Consider the following 19,903-nt stretch of genomic DNA (forward strand, 5'->3'; position numbering starts at 1 on the left):
AAGTGGTGTTATTAATGTTTGTTTAAACTTTAAATAAAAATATTATTTTAATTAGTTCAACAATAATTTTATACCAGAGATTTTTAAATTTGTTAATTTGGGTTTTTTTAAGCTAATCAAGTCTAATAGAAAACTTTTTGGGGAGAAACTCTATTAAACTGATAGATCGGTCGTTAGTCGTAAATCGTTTTGAAATGGGCGTGTGTTTGAGTTTAACAGTATCCTTAAAAGAATGTTTTCTTTAATTATTATCAAAAAGAATTTAAAGGATATTTAAAGGCTTTTTTTCGTTTGTTTCTTTCTAAATATTTCTAGGAATTTTGAATACCTTTTAATGGTAATTTGGTTTTACATATAGAGGGAGTTATATTGTTTAAAAAATCTATATATTTTAAGTAAAGTGCTACAAGGGGCTTTTAATCTTTTTTTATATAAAATGTTAATTTAACAAAATTGTAAACATTTAATTTTTATTTTTTTTATAAATTTTATACCAAATGATAGTCAAATGTTTTTGTAAATGGGAGTTTTTTCTTTTGTCGAATATATTTTTTTAATAATTTTTTTAAGTCCAAAAAATGAACACAATTTAAGTACAACAAATACATGCAATTTTTTGTTAATTGTTTAAAGTTTTTGTTTTTTTATAAAATTTATGGTTTTAAGCGGTTTTAAGGGTTAATAATTTTTAGGGTTAATTTTAGTTTTTTGTTAATAAATAATTGTTTTGTTTTTTTAGGTTAGTTTGTAATATTTTAACTATTTTTTTTTTTTGTTTGTTTATTAGGAGCAGAGGTTTTCTTTTAATTATTAAAGTTTTAACATCAAATATAAGGCTGGAATGGAATTTATTATTATTTTTATTGTTTTTCTTTTTTAATTATTTTAGCAAAAAAGCTAAGAGTTATATATTTGATATTATTTTTATTAATAAATAAATATTTATGTATTAAATATAATTTAGTTAATATTTTGTATACTTTTGGTCTTTATTTTAACTTTTATTTAGTTTGTTTTTCAGTTTTTATTTAAAGGACCTTTTTTGGTGGGAGGATCATATTTAATTTTTATTTTTTTTTTTTAATAATTTGTTATAAATGTTTAAATGTAAACTTTTTTTACGTTTGTAACTATTTAACTACTTAAAATAGTTGTTTTTTATAATTATTTTTCTTTAAATTTGTTGTAAAACCTGAGTCCTCCCTTTCTTTTTGAATTATTTTGAAGAATTTTAGATAAAACACATTTGTTCTACAGCCAGGGATAGTTAAATAGTTATTGTTTTGATTTTCTTAATATTTTGATTATTTTGCATATTTTTAAAAAACTTTGAGTCATAACCTATAAAAATTGATCCAATATCACATCTAGCTAGCATAGTACTTTCTAAAACACTGCCGCCCTAGTTTAAGTGATGGTAAGTAACATAATGTAAACCAGATCAATCGGAGAATTACATATATCTTGAAGCACCTGAATCTGAAGTCCTCACCCGATGTAATGATCCAGCTCTTACTCGTAATCACTTAAACGTTTTGTAACATTAACAGAAGGTATAATGGCTGGAAAAGTTTCTTTAAACTAATGAAACGGATTAAGATCTAACTTCCATTTTCATGACTCTAAAATAGTCTATTTTTCTTTTTATGATGTGACCTGCCAGCAATAAGATCTATTCTTCTAGTACAACTCTTCTTTAGAACGTTTTTTGCGACTCTTAAGTTTATTAGAGCTTTTGACACTGAAACAGGTTATACTACATTGGTTCCGAGAGACTCAACCAATAGACCTATACTTTTTTATACGAAATTGTAATCCTAAACGGAGTATGTCTCCAAAAGTAGTATTTGGACTCCACCTCATTATAATGTTAGATTTGTTTATGATCTCCACCAGTAAAACAAGGTAAACCGATTACAAGTACGAATACAAACTTCAAACAGTTACACAAAGTAAGGCATTACTCTAAAGCGAACGAAAAGCCATGCTAAACAATAGTTATAGGCCTGATCGGCCTTAAAAGATAATGAGTTCTTCAACTCAGAAATGATTCTTTGGATATTGTCAGATATCCATTACTTGCTAAATGGATAAGATAACATCGTTAGTGACATTAGAAGCTGTTAGTAGAGGAGCGGATGAATACAAATAAGACATATTTCTCTCTCTTCCTTTCTCTCCCTTTTTCTCTCCATAGTTGCAGAGAATCGAAGGTTTTTGCCCTAAACATGGTGACAACAATTCTGATAGAGGCTACTACTTGTTCCATCATCAGAAAGATAAAATCCTAAATATCATCATACTCCCTTAAATGATGTTACAATGAGAAGTAAAATAAGTCCTGATCTCCCTCTCTCTTTCACTATAAAGTTCCAGATAATCAAATATTGTTTCGATGAACCACCTAACATTAGGGGCACTGTGTAACTGCTTACGTTTGTTGGGAAATCTTACCGAATGAGTGAAACAATTAATTTATCGACATTTTAAAGGTCTTGCAAGATCCCAGAGCACTTAAAAAATATTCAATATTGAAATGCGCAATCTGATGCAGGTCTCTAGTTACTACTCAATAATCACGATAATACCCTAAATTAAAAGAATTTTCAAGACTTGAGGGAAGACTAGTCTATAGACTAGGGAAAAAACTATTCTAGTAGACTAGAGAAAAGATTAGTATAAAGCCTAGACATTCGATTAGTCTATAGACTAGATAAGAGACTAGTCTATAGAACAGACAATAGACTAGGCTATAGGCTAGATAATATACTATGCTATAGGCTGGATAATAGACTAGTCCATATAGTAGCTCAAAGACTAATTCAAAAACTAGTCTCTAGACAATAGATTATTGTACCGACTACACAAAAGTCTAGTCTATAGAATACATAATGGACTAGTCCATAGTATAGCCCAAAGTCAAATTCATAGACTAATTAATATACTAGACCATAGCAACGTCATAAGACTAGCCCATAATCCATTAAAAAATACTATAAACGTCTATTGAAATTAAGCTTTAAAGACCTTTAAACTTTTAATCCTTGGAATTTAGTGTTAGATTAGTATTTCAATCAGGAAATGCTTTTAAGATTGTACCAAATAGGTCATTGGTTTACCATTATACTCTTAAGAAAGGAAAATTTTGCAAACTCTGCCCGAAATATCACAATGATTCCCTTAAAAACTGTTAGATTAAAGTCTCTAACTCCCTGTAAGATCCTAGAGAGTCGATAATTTGAGACACTGTAAAGCTTTCTATGAATGATCAGACTTAATGGTTTAAGAATACCTTCATTCGTCCACACGTATGATTTATTTGAAGCCTCTTAGTGGTAAAGTTAGTATATTAGTGGAACAGTGATCCATAAGACTTATCTATTTTGAGGTTTTACAAGGAAGTGAACGTTCAAAAGAATATGAATATAGCTGCCTTCGATAAATGACCTTAGAATTACGATAAGATCTTGTATATCAGTATGATGTCCTTAAAAACTGATAGAATAATGTAAGTAATCCTCTCTCTCTCGCCCTCTCTTGAAGTAAATAAATAGTGGATGATAGTATTGAAACGTGTTAGTGATCACTGATCAATAGGTCTTATATATTTTGGGTTTTACAACTAGGTGAACTTTTAAAATGACCAGAATACGACTCGTTTCGAAGAGAGGCTTTAAGGGGATGAGATTTTTCAACACTTATGATTAACTTCGAAACCTTCGCTAATTCCATAAGGATAACTTCTAAACCTTTGCTAATTCCATAAGTGATATTCAATGTGAACAACTCGCATCGTCTATTCCATTCCCGATACGTAGAATGCCACAAATTTTAATGGCGTCACTTCAAACACAAAAATTGTAATTCAAAAACATGATCTTTAATCGCGCGAAACTAAAAATGTCACTTACATATCTAGTTTGTGTCAAATTCATTAGGAGTAGCGCAATTTCAATACCTAGGGCTCGTAATAGAGTTAATGGAATTCAAGATATAAGAAGAAATTAAAGAAATTTCCCAAAGTTTCCGTGAAGTGAAAAACTTTGGGAATTCTTGTCCTAGAAGAACATTTAACCAGTATAGCTGCCACCACCGGCCACTACATGTTTAAAAGTAACGTATCCTTAGATCCTTAAGATGATCTAAAGAGGTAAGAAGGTCGGCGCCAATCTATTTAGAATATCTTCAAAATCTAGATTTCAAAGGTCGGTTGGTTATCGTGGTAGTTCACAGCGCGCGAACAATCAAGTAGAGTCCAAAGGACTCCGTTTTGACAGCAGCATTCCACTAGATTACAAAGAGTATTAACAGTAATTTTGTTGAGTACGACTCGATTTTGAATAGCTCAGAGATCGTCAAGTCAGTGGTAGGCTATATTTAATTCAAGTTTTCTCCTACACATAGAAGTTATTGATAATTGGATCTTTCTAGGGTATGAAGCGATTAAGAGCCCAAAGATAGTCAAGTCAATAATAGATGTATTGGGGGAAGCTTTTCCCTAAAAAAGCAAACACATATAAAAAATTGAAATGTTTATCTTCAACTAATTGCTCTATGATAGATTTGAAACCTTTTAAATCTTCGAAATTTTGGAAAATAACTTCTTAAAATATTTATATACTACAACAAACTTGATAACATTCTCAGTCGACTTTCTACATGTTAAAATCTTATAAGATCAATTACGCTTTCGTTATCTTTTAGAAAACGTTATTCTAAAATTTCGAAAATCTATTGTTAGGTTATGTTATAGAGGTGGTCAACTCAAGAAGCCTATATAGGGGTCCCTTGTGTTATACTTAACAGCGTATAACTCGAACTATTACTTAGGACAGCTAAGTGTCCAAATTCGATATTAAAATGAACTATTTACGATATTAAAAGTAACTAATCTTAAGAAAATCGTTACTAGAAAGATCTTCGATCGTGAATCAAGTTTTACAGTAATTATTTATCTAATTTTACGTTCAGGATGTTCAAATGTTGATGCGAATGGATACGGATTTATGGATTGTAATACTTTGTTTTTATCTTGATGTTGAATCGGTCTCTTAAGTATTTGAATTGAAATTTGAACTTACTGATCGGAGTTTAAAAACTTCGAATTTCAATTGATTTCAGGGCAGTTTACTTGTGTTATATAAAGTAATCAATTGATTTGTCTGCTCTCAGAAAGTATAAGTATAAAATAATATTTCAAATTATACAGTATTATAGAAAACTAGGTTAGGTTAACCTAACCTAACTAATTGCTAAAGATTGCCACAGATCGTTTCACCACCGATTAACTTGTAACTATTTAACTATCCCTGACTGTATTAATTTGTATTATTTAATTTGTTTGTTTTTTGTTTAAATATATATTTATTTTGTTTTTGTTGTTGTTTTTAATCGTAATATACAAAAAAAAAATAAAATAGAGAATATAAACATTTAAAAAAATAATAATAATAATAAAAAATAAAATGTTATGCAGAAGTTACATTTATAATTTCAGCTTGATTTGTCAAAATACATAAAATTTTTAAATTTATTTTCTTTTTTCATTAACTTTAAATATTTTTTTTATTTATTTAGGTAAATAGTATTGTGAATGTATATTTTTCTTTAATTATTTCTTTTATTTAATTAAATATTTATAAATATTTTGTTTTGCAAATATATTCGGTTGGTTTTGTATTTGTTGTTTTAAATATTTTTAACATAAAAATTATAAATATAAACATATAAAAAAAGAGAATTATTAATATTAATTGTATTATAAACAACATTAAAATTGTAGATTTTTTTTATTTACTTTCAACATTTATAAGCTTAAATTTAATTATAATTATAAAAAAAAATTAATAAAAAAGTAGTATAATTAATTAAATAAAAACATAAATTGTCATATAATATATTTCATCATTTATATATATATATTCAAGTATTCTTATTGTGTGTGGGACTTAGGTGTATAATTATTGTGTGGTGTGTGTGGAGTAGGAAATAGAGGGCGTGGTTTCGGGTGTTTTATTCTATATATATATATTTTGTTTTAATTAAATTTAAATATTTTTATCTTTTACTTAAATAATTTTACTGTGCATTCTGTGCTCGTTTAGAATTTTTTTTTTATATTTTGTTTTACCAAAAAAAAATCTATGAAAAAATTAATGTTTATCAAATCCCTTATTTAGACGATTTATTGGGTTTGTTGTTGTATTTCAATCTTTTCCACTGTCATGTCTGGATTCATAGCTGTTGCCTCCTAAATGGGTTGAATAAAAAATATATTTTAGTAAAATTTTGATTTCTTATGAAAGTAGCAAGCGAAAGTTACCTGTATTGCCTCAGCTAAAGCCCGATCATGATCAATTGGATCTCCATCAGATTGTATGGTAATCTTTTGTTCCACACGGGTTTCAACAATGCCATCACGTTCGGTTTTGTACTGGAAATGTTTGAAATAAGTTATAACGTTGTAAGTAATAGATTATTTAAAATTTGAAAAAATCAATTCCCGGAACTTAATTTTACCAAAAAGTTGAACAACGTTTCTCACATCTTTAATAAGTAGAAATTATAGCTAAAATTTTATTTTCCAATATAAAATGAATCCTATTTTTATTTTGGTATATAAGGTAATCGGTTGACTTGCCTGCAACTGCAAAGGTCAAATGTCAAATAACCCAAGAGATAAGTCAGAGTTAGTTCCATAGTTTAAAAGCAGGATGTATCTTACATCCAATCTGAAAAAATACTCCTATGCCTTTATCGAGAATTTCTTGTGCACCTCTGCCAGATTCTCTAGTGGTAATCGAACCTACGTACTGACAGACTGGAACACTACCAACTACCGGTTAGTTAGCACCCATCCAATCAATTAAGAAAAATACGAGTGAAAACATGCCATTAACATTTAGTTCTATAGACTAAATAACGGATCTATAAAGCTTCAACAGAACCAATTCTGAAGACGACAATTTCGAACAAAAAAATAATGAGTACTATCAATTGGTTCCGGAAACCTTGTAATTAAACTAAAAACTGCCATTTTAAGAAAGATCTATAAAATGTGGTATATATGTATGTCGTTATAGCAAGGGTGAATTCTATTTAATACCAAGCATATCCGAATATAAACGAATACGAGCCCCAAACTATTGCTTGCTTTATTCCTATTGATCAAATATCATTCGAAATAACGAATAAGTATGGCAGGGTATCGAATAAAACACAACTATACATCCGAATCTAATTAACAGAATGCATATTCGGCTGAGAACCAGCAGAGAGATAAAGTGGAACCAAGTGTTCTTTGCAAACTCTACCACTTTCTAGTTTCAGAAATAACGCACTCTTATCAAAGCGAATAACACGCAATATAAGGCATCACGATGACAGGTTCCAGAATAAAACACAACTATATCTGTTCGCGTATCTCCCTGAGAATCTGTAGGGAGATACGCGAATCTATGTGTTATTCGCTAACTACACAAACTTCCCATTTCAAAAGTAACACAGTGCTATCAAAACGGAGTTCTTACATCTATATTTAAATGCAGTACCCCCACGATATATCTTTTATAAAGTCTTATGACCATTATGACCATTTACTAAGTAGTCCATAGATGAGTTCATAAATTAGTTTATAGAGTAGTCCATGGACTAGTCAAAAGACTATACGATATACTAGTAAATAGATTAGTCCATAGACTTGTCAACAGAGTAGTCAATAGATTAGTCTATAGGCTAATTAATAGACTAGTCCCTAGACTTGTCAATAGACTAGCCAATAGCTTAGTCCATAGACTCTTCACAACCATAGATCATAGCCTAGTCAATAGCTTAGTCTATAGACTAGTCAATAGATTAATTCAAAGAGTTTTATATAGATTAGTCTATAGGCTAGTCCATAGAATCGTCAACAGACTAGTCCATGATCTAATCAAAAACCTAGTGTATAGACTACTAAATAGATTATTTAGTCCATAAACTAATCTATAAACTAATCAATAGTCCATAGATTAATGCATAGACTGGTCAATAGCCCTGTCAATAGACTTCTAAATAGAATGGTTCATAGACTAATCAAACTACTATAGTCTAGTCTATAGTCTAGTCTATAGTCTAGTCTATAGTCTAGTCTATAGTCTAGTCTATAGTCTAGTCTATAGTCTAGTCTATAGTCTAGTCTATAGTCTAGTCTATAGTCTAGTCTATAGTCTAGTCTATAGTCTAGTCTATAGTCTAGTCTATAGTCTAGTCTATAGTCTAGTCTATAGTCTAGTCTATAGTCTAGTCTATAGTCTAGTCTATAGTCTAGTCTATAGTCTAGTCTATAGTCTAGTCTATAGTCTAGTCTATAGTCTAGTCTATAGTCTAGTCTATAGTCTAGTCTATAGTCTAGTCTATAGTCTAGTCTATAGTCTAGTCTATAGTCTAGTCTATAGTCTAGTCTATAGTCTAGTCTATAGTCTAGTCTATAGTCTAGTCTATAGTCTAGTCTATAGTCTAGTCTATAGTCTAGTCTAGTCTATAGTCTAGTCTATAGTCTAGTCTAGTCTATAGTCTAGTCTATAGTCTAGTCTATAGTCTAGTCTATAGTCTAGTCTATAGTCTAGTCTAGTCTAGTCTATAGTCTAGTCTATAGTCTAGTCTATAGTCTAGTCTATAGTCTAGTCTATAGTCTAGTCTATAGTCTAGTCTATAGTCTAGTCTATAGTCTAGTCTATAGTCTAGTCTATAGTCTAGTCTATAGTCTAGTCTATAGTCTAGTCTATAGTCTAGTCTATAGTCTAGTCTATAGTCTAGTCTATAGTCTAGTCTATAGTCTAGTCTATAGTCTAGTCTATAGTCTAGTCTATAGTCTAGTCTATAGTCTAGTCTATAGTCTAGTCTATAGTCTAGTCTATAGTCTAGTCTATAGTCTAGTCTATAGTCTAGTCTATAGTCTAGTCTATAGTCTAGTCTATAGTCTAGTCTATAGTCTAGTCTATAGTCTAGTCTATAGTCTAGTCTATAGTCTAGTCTATAGTCTAGTCTATAGTCTAGTCTATAGTCTAGTCTAGCTTAAGTCTAGTCTATAGTCAGTCCCTATTCTAGTATAGTCTAGTCTAGTCTATAGTCTAGTCTATAGTCTAGTCATAGTCTAGTCTATAGTCTAGTCATAGTCTAGTTAGTCCCTATAGCTAGTCTTGTCTAGTCTATAGTCTAGTCTATATCTAGTCTATAGTCTAGTCTATATCTATCTATAGTCTAGTCTATATCCTAGTCCTATAGTCTATCATATAGCTAGTCTATAGTCTAGTCTCTTCCTAGTCTATTCTATCTATAGTCTAGTCTATGTCCTATATATAGTCTAGTCTAGTTAGTCTATGTCTAGTCATAGTCTAGTCTATAGTCAGTCTATAGTCTAGTCTATAGTCTAGTAAGACTGCTATAGACTAGGGACAATAAACCTAGGACTACAGAGTAGTCCGATAGCCCTAGTGTATAGACTCAGTAGTTCAGGGACTAGTCAATAGCTTAGTCTATAGACTAGTCAATAGATTATTCCAAACACTTTTATATACATAGATAGACTTATCAATAGACAAGTCCTTAGACCAATAAATAGACTAGTTTTTCAAGTCTATTTAGATTATACTAATACATACACTAATTCACAGACTAATCAATAGCCTAGTCATTAGAATAATCAATAGAATAGTCAATAGTCTAGTTCATAGACTAATCATAGACTAGTAACTAGATTAGTCGATAGACTAGTAAATAGTTAAGTCGACAGGCTAGTAAACACATTAGTCCATAGCCTAATCAATATACTTATCAATAAACTATCCAAAAGACTTGCCAATAGACTAGTCAATAGCTTAGTCTATAGACTTTTCAATAGACTATTCCAGAGACTTGTCTATAGATTAGTCTATAAACTAACTAGTAGATTAGTCCATAGACTATACAATAGATTCGTACATAGATTTGTTAATAGATTAATCCATAAGTTTAGTCCAGAGACTTGTCAACTGGTACATAGACTAGTCAATAGATCAGTCAATGGACTTAGATGATTCCCCTTGTCAAGAAACATATATTTATACTATCGAAACAGTTCCTCCTGTCACTAGCTCGAAGAGTCACACCAATTTTAACATCACCCATTCGGATGCTTCGTAAATGAATAACAAGAGTTTACAATTACAATTTTCAAGTCTTGATCTCTATACAGAACAATATATCTATAGCAAAGTATAACTATCATATAATTTAACTTTAAGTTAAGATATTTTGAAGAGGAAAGGATATATAACAAAGGCTTTATTTTAAAGTTGACAGTAGTAGAACCGCAATAGACTATTTACTCCATATGTAGTTAGTATAATCTTATTCTATATCAAGGTAATTTGTACAATTTCTGCTTTTACGGAGCAGTTCCATTCTTTTTACAAAATTTTACTTTAAAACATAGGTTTTAGTAAAAACAATTGAGTCTATTTAAAGACAGGACACGACATTCAAATAAACTACAACAATATACTTAAAGGACAACAACATTTAAGGACACAGAATTGAAAACGTCACAATATATACACGATATATTTGTATATACAAACGATTTTCGAGTATAATCGTCAAAACAAATTTGAAAAACTTACATAAAACTTTTTTAACCAAAGTAAAACAATCTTTAAGTAATGTTCTGAGAGGAATCCCTTAATTTAACAAAATACTTACGGTAATGGTTTCGACTGTACGTGTTTTGCTGCTAACGGTTTGGCTGGAAACAATTTCACCTTCGGCCGTATAGCCGGGCGAATTTTCACCTAAAATAACGCGGGTTTGTTCAATACGAGGGCCGGTGGTGGTAGCTGATGTAGAGGCAGATGTTTGATACAAAGGAGATTCCTAAATAAAATATTTTATAGATTAGTTATGTTTTCATATTTTAAAACTTTAAGCTAAAATTTAAGGTTAGAATACTAATTTTAGTTAATTGTTCTACCAAATAGTTAAAACTACTAATAAATTTTAAAGAGTTAAAAACTATGTTGTTGTAATTAATTAATTAATTTGTTAGTTAGTTATTATTAAAAACAAACCTTATATGAGGTGGTATTATATATAGCAGTGGATCCATCATAAGGACCATCGATGGGTGTACCAGAATCTCCAGAACTTGTGGAGGAAATACTGTCACGTCTTTGGAACTAGTTTTTTTTTACGCAAATTTTGCATTCCCATTCATTTAATCAATTCAAACAATTACAACAAAAACAATAATGTTCAATATAAGACAACAAAAACATAATAACGGGCAAAAACATAAAAACAAAAAAGAGAAACAAAAAGAAAATAAATTTGTTAAATATCATGCGTTCTCACAACATGCCTGTGTGGGTGGCAGCAGGTTATTTCTTTTATTCATGAGTCCTCCTCAAACTTACCTGATCTCCACTGGTTACCGTTGCTGTGGTCTTAACTTCTTGGGTCACAACACGTTGCTCTTGTTTATTGGGATCATGGGTTCGTGTTGTGGCCACGGTTTTCTCTTCCAATTGTTCGGTTTTGGCTTTTTTACCCAAATCTTCGTGTGTGGTAGCTGTACGTGTTGTTACTGCGGTGGCAGTAACATAAGCACCACTGGTCAAATCGACGGCTGGAGCATCAGCCTTTATTTTTGAGAGGATCGGTTGTTTTTAAAGGATTGGTTTGTATTTTACACATCAATTAGGAATGTTCGTTAGTTTGGAAAGGATTTTATTGTTCATTGATATAATTTTGGGGGGTTTTTGGAAGGTTTGGAGGTGAGGAACAAGCATTATTTAATAAAAACAAAAATAAATATATTGTTAATTATGGAAAAAAAACAAAAAAAGTTTAATTATATGTATATTAACAAAAAAGTTTAATAATATTAATATTTACACTAAAATTTAGCTGGCTAAGGAGTTACAATTCTAGTTTAATAAGCGTTCTATTTAAAAAAAGGTATTCCAGGAGTATAACTCTTGGATCTGGGAATTTATTTTGAGATCGGAAATTGACCTCAACTACCTTCAAACAACCTAACTGCCTTAAAATCCCAACAAAGTCTCTAAGTATTCAAAGAATGAGGACCTAATACAAGCTCCTTGTTCAGGATCTTAATGTATGTAATCATTGTGCCACAGAGGTCCCACTAACCAACAACCAAAGACGCAAATACTGAACACTAATGCTACTTCAACATCTTGCTAATAATCACAATATTCCCTAGAGTCAAAATGACCACTTGGTATGGATTCAATCTTGCGACATTAAAAGGCTTGAATCATCTATTTAGACCATACATGGAGCCTTTAATCTACAATCTCTTCACGACATTTGGTCTCCAACTACAGCCACCACTTGATTCCAGATACCCACCAATAACTAGAACCCGCAAAGTTCTACAGGTCACTAGTTAAACGTAAGTCTAAAACGACCCAAGATCTAGATTTTAGCACCTCTGTATCTCGTTAGGAGTTAGGCAGGGATAACCTATCCCTCTATCTGGGGGATACTCACATATATATTAAGATATTTGACATTAACATTTAGATCTTGAATGGCTAGTTAGTGATGAAAGAAGATTTAGTTCCGATCGTGTTCCAATCACATAGAAAATTGATCTCAAAATTGCAACAAAATGCTTAAGGTCGACTGAGGAAAATCATGCTGGTACCATAACTTATCCCTGGGAGATCAATGACATAAAGATGTTTCAGAGATAGTTGGATATGATGGATCTATTATGTAGACGCCGAATCTGTATGCCCCAGTTCCGAACCTCATCGTTTTGAATCTCTCAAGTCGGAAAAATTGAAGCAATTACTATCAACAGAATCAACTATTTGAAAACTAAACGTCTTAAGTAAAAAAAACTCTTATCAAGAATCTGGACTGTGAGATTTCTACACTGATACTATGTTCTTGTTCCTTCTTGAGGGAATCACATGAAGTTGTTCCTGCGATAAGTTGGATCGACAATTCGGAAGTTGGATCTGTTGTTCCTACCTCCGCTGTAATCTCTCAAGTCGGCATAAGTTTGTGTTAAGGTTCCACAAACATAGATACTACGGATCTTTCCACTCATGGAATTCATAAATCAGGAAAGACTGAAGCAATTCCCACCAACAGAATCGACTGTTGAAAACTAAACTTCTGTAAAAAAAACTCTTATCGCGATTTCGGACAGTGAGATTTCTACGCTGAAACTAAACGACATTCCTCATTGTAGAAACGAGAATATGGAAAACTCAAATTTTACTGAAGACCACAAAGAAATCTTGGTTGTCGAGGCAAACTTCTCAGCATAATAAGAAGCATTCTATATTTGTTCCTGGATAAATTGGATTAACCATTCAATGGGTCTGTAGTTACCTAATGCTGTAATGGTTTTGAATATCCTACCTATTTGGCATAAGTTTGGGTTAAAATCCCAACATTCATGCAACAAGTGTTGCGGAAATGTAGTAGGGTTTAAAATACCAGCTCAACTTGATCATTTTCCGTATCAACTTTTGATGAGTACATCAAATTTAGAGGTGAGTAACATAATCTTAACTAGTTTCTTCGGGGGTTTATCAGTAGCTGTTGAGGTTCCAACTCCTGAAGTGGCAGTTCCAGTGGGGAATGACATATTTAATACCAACTGGGGAAATACTGTCGATTTGGGTTCAAATACAGACTAAATTATGGAAAATAATCAAGGATTCTTAAGATCATGGGGCGAGAGTTATGAAAAATGTTTATACAAAGTAACTAATGTATCTCTATATAATCTTTAAAAATGGGGTGTTTCAAAAGTTTTAAATTCAAACATGCTTTCAAATACAAAAAAAAACTAGTCTTATACTTACATTGACTTATTAATTTTATAAAATATTTAAACTCTAAACTTAGTAAAAAACTTTAAAATAAAATTTAGAAACAAACTTAAAACAGGGGTTGCTAAAAAAAGTTACAAAAAACAAAAACTTTGCAAAACTAACGCTTAACAAAAGCTTAAACTCACTACAGCAGCTAAATTCTATTAAAGCTTTTACAAAAACTATTATATAAATCAAATATTTTTTAAGCAAACCTTGTGTTCCTGTGTAGAATAGGTCACCTCACCGGTACCCAAATTGCGTACTTCTTCCTCGACATTATGTGTTACACCATCATCATTCTTGGTCAATACTTGTTTGGTTGTTGTTTTCACCACCGTGGGTGTGCCCACAAATGTGCTCATATTTTGTGTGGTACTCTTCTTCGGACTGCCTATAACCATTTCCTTAACATTTTCCGTTTCGTATTCGTGAGTCATATCATCTTCGGAACTAGCCTCTGAATCACGTCTTAAGGCATTCTTGCCCATGTGTTTAACACCATCAAAGAATTGTTGTCTAGTTATAGGTACAGTTTCGGTAGTAGTGCTAACTTGGGCCTGTTTGCCAAAGTGTGATGGATCGATTTGGGCATAATTCAAAATCAATTTACCAGTAACGGGATCCTTAATAGCGGTGGCCGGATCAATGTCACCAGTATTGGGATCAATATCACCATATTCGCTCTTAATGCGTCCGGTAACGGGATCAATTTCTCCCGTCAACGTCATGGTATGGGTAACGGTAGTGCGGGCACCAGCAAACCGCGGATCGTTGGGGTCCACCTGTACAATTTCACCGGTAATGGGATCAATCATATTGTATACATAAACGGTTTTATTAAAGAATTTCAAGACACGGCCCGAGACAGGATCGATTTCGCATGTTTGTGGATCGACTTCTTCGGGACGGCCTCTTTCGTCGACCTTAGAGATAAGCAAGATTCTGACAATAATCAGTTTGCCTGTCTTAGGATCAACGCGTGCCAATTTTGTGTAAACTTCACCAGATTCATTATCAACTTGTGTGGTAGCATAGAGTGGTTCACCAGTGGCGGCATCTAAATCGCCAGTAGCTGTGTAAATCTTACCAGAAGAAGGTTCAATCTTAGTGGTGTTGGGATCAAGTTTGGTTTGTTTTTTGATTTCGTTGGTCTTGGGATTAAGATAACCATAGATGGTGATGACATAGCCAGTCTTAGGATCAACAGCACTGGATATGTATTGTTGTTCCTTGGTGGCGGGATCAACAGCACCGGTAGGCATCCAAATTTGATTGGATTTGGGATCGATAACAATTTCCTTATCCTTAGCCGAGCTGACTTGACTAATAGGTGCCTTGGTCTTGGGATCCACACGTTGCTGTACAATGCGCAGAGATATAATGCGGGCATAGTCTTTGTCTGGTTTATTGTTTTTGGGATTAATTTGGTTCTTGAGTACAATTTGTCCAGTGGCAGGATCGATTTTGATGTCACGTGTAACAGATTTGCCTGACTTGGGATCGGTAAAGGTAATGGTGTGTTTAACTAAATCAATCTGTCCATACTTGGTATCAATCTTGCCAGCTCTGGGATCAAATTGACCACCAGAAGTCTCCACTTGAGCAGTCTTAGGATCAATGATGTTCTTCTTAGAGTCATATTTACCCGCCAATGAGGTAACCTCTACAATGGGATCAATCTGTTGGCCCACTTCAATAAGACGTCCTTGATTGGGATCTACTTTGCCTGTCTTAGGATCAATAACACCCATAATAGTAAGTTGTCCAGTAGCTGGATCAACCTTGACATTCTTGGTTACAACAATTTTACCACTCTTGGGATCAATAGATTTCAGTTCACCAGTTCTGGTATTGATTTCACCATATTTGGTATCCAACAAGCCAGAGTCCATATTCAAAACACCCAATGATCTTTCAACATCGCCATTAACTGTGTCGATTTTGCCAGTGGCAGGATCGATGCGGCTGCTGATCACAGTCAATTCTACCACAGGATCTTCCTGAGGAGTAATGGCCATAACCAGACCCAAAGATTCATCTACACGACCTGTAGCGGGATCAGTAACACCAGTAACCAGTTGTATATGTCCCGTCTTGGGATCAACTTCACCGTGATAGGTTTCATTGTTGCCAGTCTTGGTATTCAAGGCCACTAGAGTACCCTTCTTAGGATCAATCAAACCATATTTAGTGTCAATAAGACCAGTAGCAGGATCTAAAATGCCAGTGGAATGTTCAACTTGACCATTTTCGGTATCAATTCTCTTGGTGGCGGGATCAAATCTAGAGGTGATTACCATGATCTTAACACGTTTCTTTTTGGGCTTACCAGCAGCTGGGGCGGCAGCACCAACTCCGGAAGCTGCAGTTCTAGTGGGTGTGGGTGGAGGAATAGAAGATTTGCCCACCGATTGAGGAGAGGCGGTCGAAGAACGACCTTCTTTAGTGGGTGTAGAATCAGTGGATGAAACTGCCTTGCCTGCAGCTAATTCTAAAATATCATCATCTTGAGGAGTAACAGTAATGATTTGTCCCAAAGAACCATCAGTACGACCAGTCTTGGGATCGACTACGCTTACCAAATGTATGTGTCCCGTCTTGGGATCAACATTGCCATTAACACTTTCATGTTTACCAGTGCTGGGATTGAAAGCCACCAATGTACCCTTTTTAGGATCTATTAAACCATATTTAGTATCTACCAGACCGGTAGCGGGATCCAATATACCAGTAGTGATATCCAAGCTGCCATTATCAGCATCAATTTTCTTAGATTTGGGATCCATTTTGGAAGTGATGATGGTAATCTTAACACGTTTTTTCTTGGGATCATCCTGAGTGCTAATAGCCATAACTTGTCCCAGGGATTTGTCAAAACGGCCAGTCTTAGGATCAGTGGCACCATTCAAGAAGTTAATGTTGCCAGTGGCGGGATCTACCACACCATGGTGAACCTCTTTCTTGCCTGTCTGAGGATTCAAAGCCAATAAAGTACCATTTTTGGGATCAATTAAACCATATTTAGTATCCACTAAGCCGGTAGCAGGATCAAAAATACCCGTGGAGTTGTCCACAGTACCTTTGTCGGCTTCAATTCTCTTGGTCTTGGGGTCAACACGGGCAGTAACAACGGTAAGCTTGACAGCTTCCTCTTGTGGTGACACAGCAATAACTTGTCCCAGTGAATTGTCCAAACGACCAGTTCTAGGATCGGTAACACCATGCAATAAATGTAGATAACCAGTTTTAGGATCAACATTGCCTTGAACGGTTTCCTTTTTGCCAGTCTTGGGATTAACAGCCAACAGAGTACCCTTTTTAGGATCAATAACACCGAATTTAGTATCAACAAGTCCAGTAATAGGATCTAAAGTGCCGGTGGTTTGATCTACAGAACCATTTTCAACATCCACACGCTTAGTTTTGGGATCAATTTTAGAGGTTACAATAGTAATTTTAACATTCTTCTTTCTGGGACCAGCTAAGGGAACATCTGAATCATCCAAAGGTGTTACAGCGATTATTTGACCCAAACTATTGTCGAAACGTCCAGTTCTGGGATCGGTGACACCATTCACCAAATGTATATTGCCATTTACAGGATCAATATCACCTTGATACAATTCCATTTTACCAGTTTTGGGATTAACAGCCACCAAAGTGCCCTTAATGGGATCAATCATGCCATATTTAGATTCTACTAAACCGGTAGCAGGATCATAAACTCCAGTAGTAAGATCCATAGAACCATTTTCGGCATCAATTCTCTTAGTTGTGGGATCGAATTTCGAGGTAATGACCGAAATCTTAACACGTTTCTTTTTGGGATCATTCAAAGGAGCAAAGGCAAATATTTGACCCAAAGAGTTATCTACACGACCAGTCTTGGGATCGGTGACACCATTCAATAGATTAATATGACCAGTTCTGGGATCATATTCTCCTTGATATGTTTCCTGTTTGCCGGTCAAGGGATTGAGAGTTGAAACAGTGCCATTCTTAAAATCAAGCAAACCATATTTGGAGTCAACAACACCGGTAGAGGGATCGTAGGTACCAGTAGATTGATCTACAGAACCATGATCAGCATCGATGGTATTAGTTCTGGGATCAATGCGGGAAGTAATGACAGTAACCTTAACCGGTTCACCACTGGGCGAAACGGCAATAATTTGTCCCAAAGAATTGTCCAAACGACCAGTTTTAGGATCAGCCACACCATTAATCAAATGTATGTCACCTGTCAAAGGATCAATTTCACCTTGATAGGTTTCCTTTTTACCATTCTTGGGATTCAAAGCCACCAAAGTAGCCTTTTTAGGATCAATCAAACCATATTTGGAGTCAATTAAACCAGTAGCAGGATCTAAGCTGCCAGTAGAATGATCCACCTTGCCATGGGCAGCATCAATTTTCTTCGATTTAGGATCAAACTTGGCTGTGGTAACGGTAAGCTTAACATTAACCTTTTTGGGTGAATCTTCCAAAGGAGTAATGGCTAGAATCTGACCCAAAGAGTTATCGACCTGACCGGTTTTAGGATCAACAACACCACTTAACAAATGGATATTGCCAGTTTGGGAATCAACCTCACCTTGATGGGTTTCCTTTTTGCCCGACTTAGGATTAACTGCCACCAAAGTACCCTTCTTGGGATCAATTAAACCATATTTGGAATCAATTAAACCAGTAGCAGGATCCAAGGTGCCGGTTGAATGATCAACAAAACCATTTTCAACATCAATTTTACGTGTTTGAGGATCATATTTAGAGGTGATGGCGGTAATCTTAACCACTTGAGGAGCAAAGGCAATAATTTGTCCCAATGTATTGTCGGCCATACCAGTTCTGGGATCCACTACGCCATGCAACAAATGTATATTGCCAGTTTGAGGATCTATGTCACCTTTGTGGGTTTCCTTTTTGCCCGAGCTGGAGTTTGTCACAGTCAAAGTACCCTTTTTGGGATCAATTAAACCATATTTGGTATCAATTAAACCAGTAGCAGCATCCAAAGTGCCAGCCGAGTGTTCAACAAAACCATTTTCAGCATCGATTTTCTTGGTTTTGGGATCAATTTTACCGGTAATGACCATTACTTTAACTTGATTTTTAGGTTTCACCAAACCAGTATAGGCGGGCTCCTTGTTATATCTTTCGGAATCCAAAAATGCTGAGGTGGGATCCACCAAAGGTTTATAGCTGCCAGGAGCACCAGAAGCATAACCTTGTGTGGGACTCTTAGAGGGAGAATAGGATCTCTTTTGGGCATCACTTAAAGGAATGGCAGCAGCATCTACAGCACTGCCTTGCAACTTGGCTTTGGTAGCGGGCGAAAGATTGGCTTCCTTTAATAATTTCGCCTTTGTTCGGGGCGACAATTGACCCTTGTTAAGTTTATCACGGGTACGTGGTGACAATTGACCCGATTTAAGTTTTTCGGCTTGTTTCTTCAAATCCTCTTCATTGCCGGGAGCATAATTGAAAGCCAAACCAATTTTCTTTTGTTGCGAACCAGGCGACAATTGTTCTTGACCATCCTGGCCACGTTTGCTGCCATCAGGATCTTGATCATAACGGAAACCGCCTGGAATGTAAGATTTGCGCGTGGGACTAGTGTCACCATCAGCATCTGTGTACTCGTAGGGTTTAGTGTGACCGGGAGCACTGGCATTATTGTGATCACCAGTACCAGCAGCCACCAACTCGAGTTCATTAGGTCTATCGGATTTTTTCTTATCCTTAGCATCCTTAGATGGTGAACCACTCTTGCTCTTGCGACCCGAAGAGAATAAACCAACTCCCTATTCGACGTTATAGGGTTGCGATCAAGTAATAACGGTGATTAAGTTACAAATTATAATGAAATCATAAGAAACGGAAATAAAAAAAGAAAAGAAATGGGAAAAAATAAAAATAAAATTAAATAAAAATTAAAAAATATTTCAAATTAAAAATAATTAATAAAATTATTTAAATAATTACATAAAAACTAAAGACGAAACATTTTAATAACAATATTTTTT

General features: G+C 34.0%; 1 protein-coding gene across 4 annotated transcripts in view; it reads right to left on the reverse strand.

Moving 5' to 3' along the window:
* Nucleotides 1–1,059: 1,059 nt before the first annotated feature.
* LOC119601211 (protein 4.1 homolog) overlaps nt 1,060–19,903 on the reverse strand; it is a 135,591-nt gene continuing 116,747 nt past the window's right edge. For 2 of the 4 annotated variants that reach the window (XM_037952001.1, XM_037952003.1), the window contains 5 exons: nt 14,090–19,681; nt 11,430–11,654; nt 10,720–10,890; nt 6,323–6,433; nt 6,052–6,250 (listed from right to left, as the gene is read on the reverse strand). In XM_037952001.1, coding sequence (XP_037807929.1) covers nt 6,185–6,250; nt 6,323–6,433; nt 10,720–10,890; nt 11,430–11,654; nt 14,090–19,681 — 6,165 coding nt within the window. In that variant the 3' untranslated portion in view covers nt 6,052–6,184. Of the gene's footprint in view, nt 6,251–6,322; nt 6,434–10,719; nt 10,891–11,084; nt 11,193–11,429; nt 11,655–14,089; nt 19,682–19,903 lie in introns of all 4 variants that reach the window. The other 2 variants (XM_037952000.1, XM_037952002.1) reach the window with 2 other exon arrangements.

Source organism: Lucilia sericata, unplaced genomic scaffold, assembly GCF_015586225.1.
Source record: "Lucilia sericata isolate MDLA Ls3-8-SP2 unplaced genomic scaffold, ASM1558622v1 Contig000151F_arrow, whole genome shotgun sequence".
Taxonomy (NCBI): Eukaryota; Metazoa; Arthropoda; class Insecta; order Diptera; family Calliphoridae; genus Lucilia; species Lucilia sericata.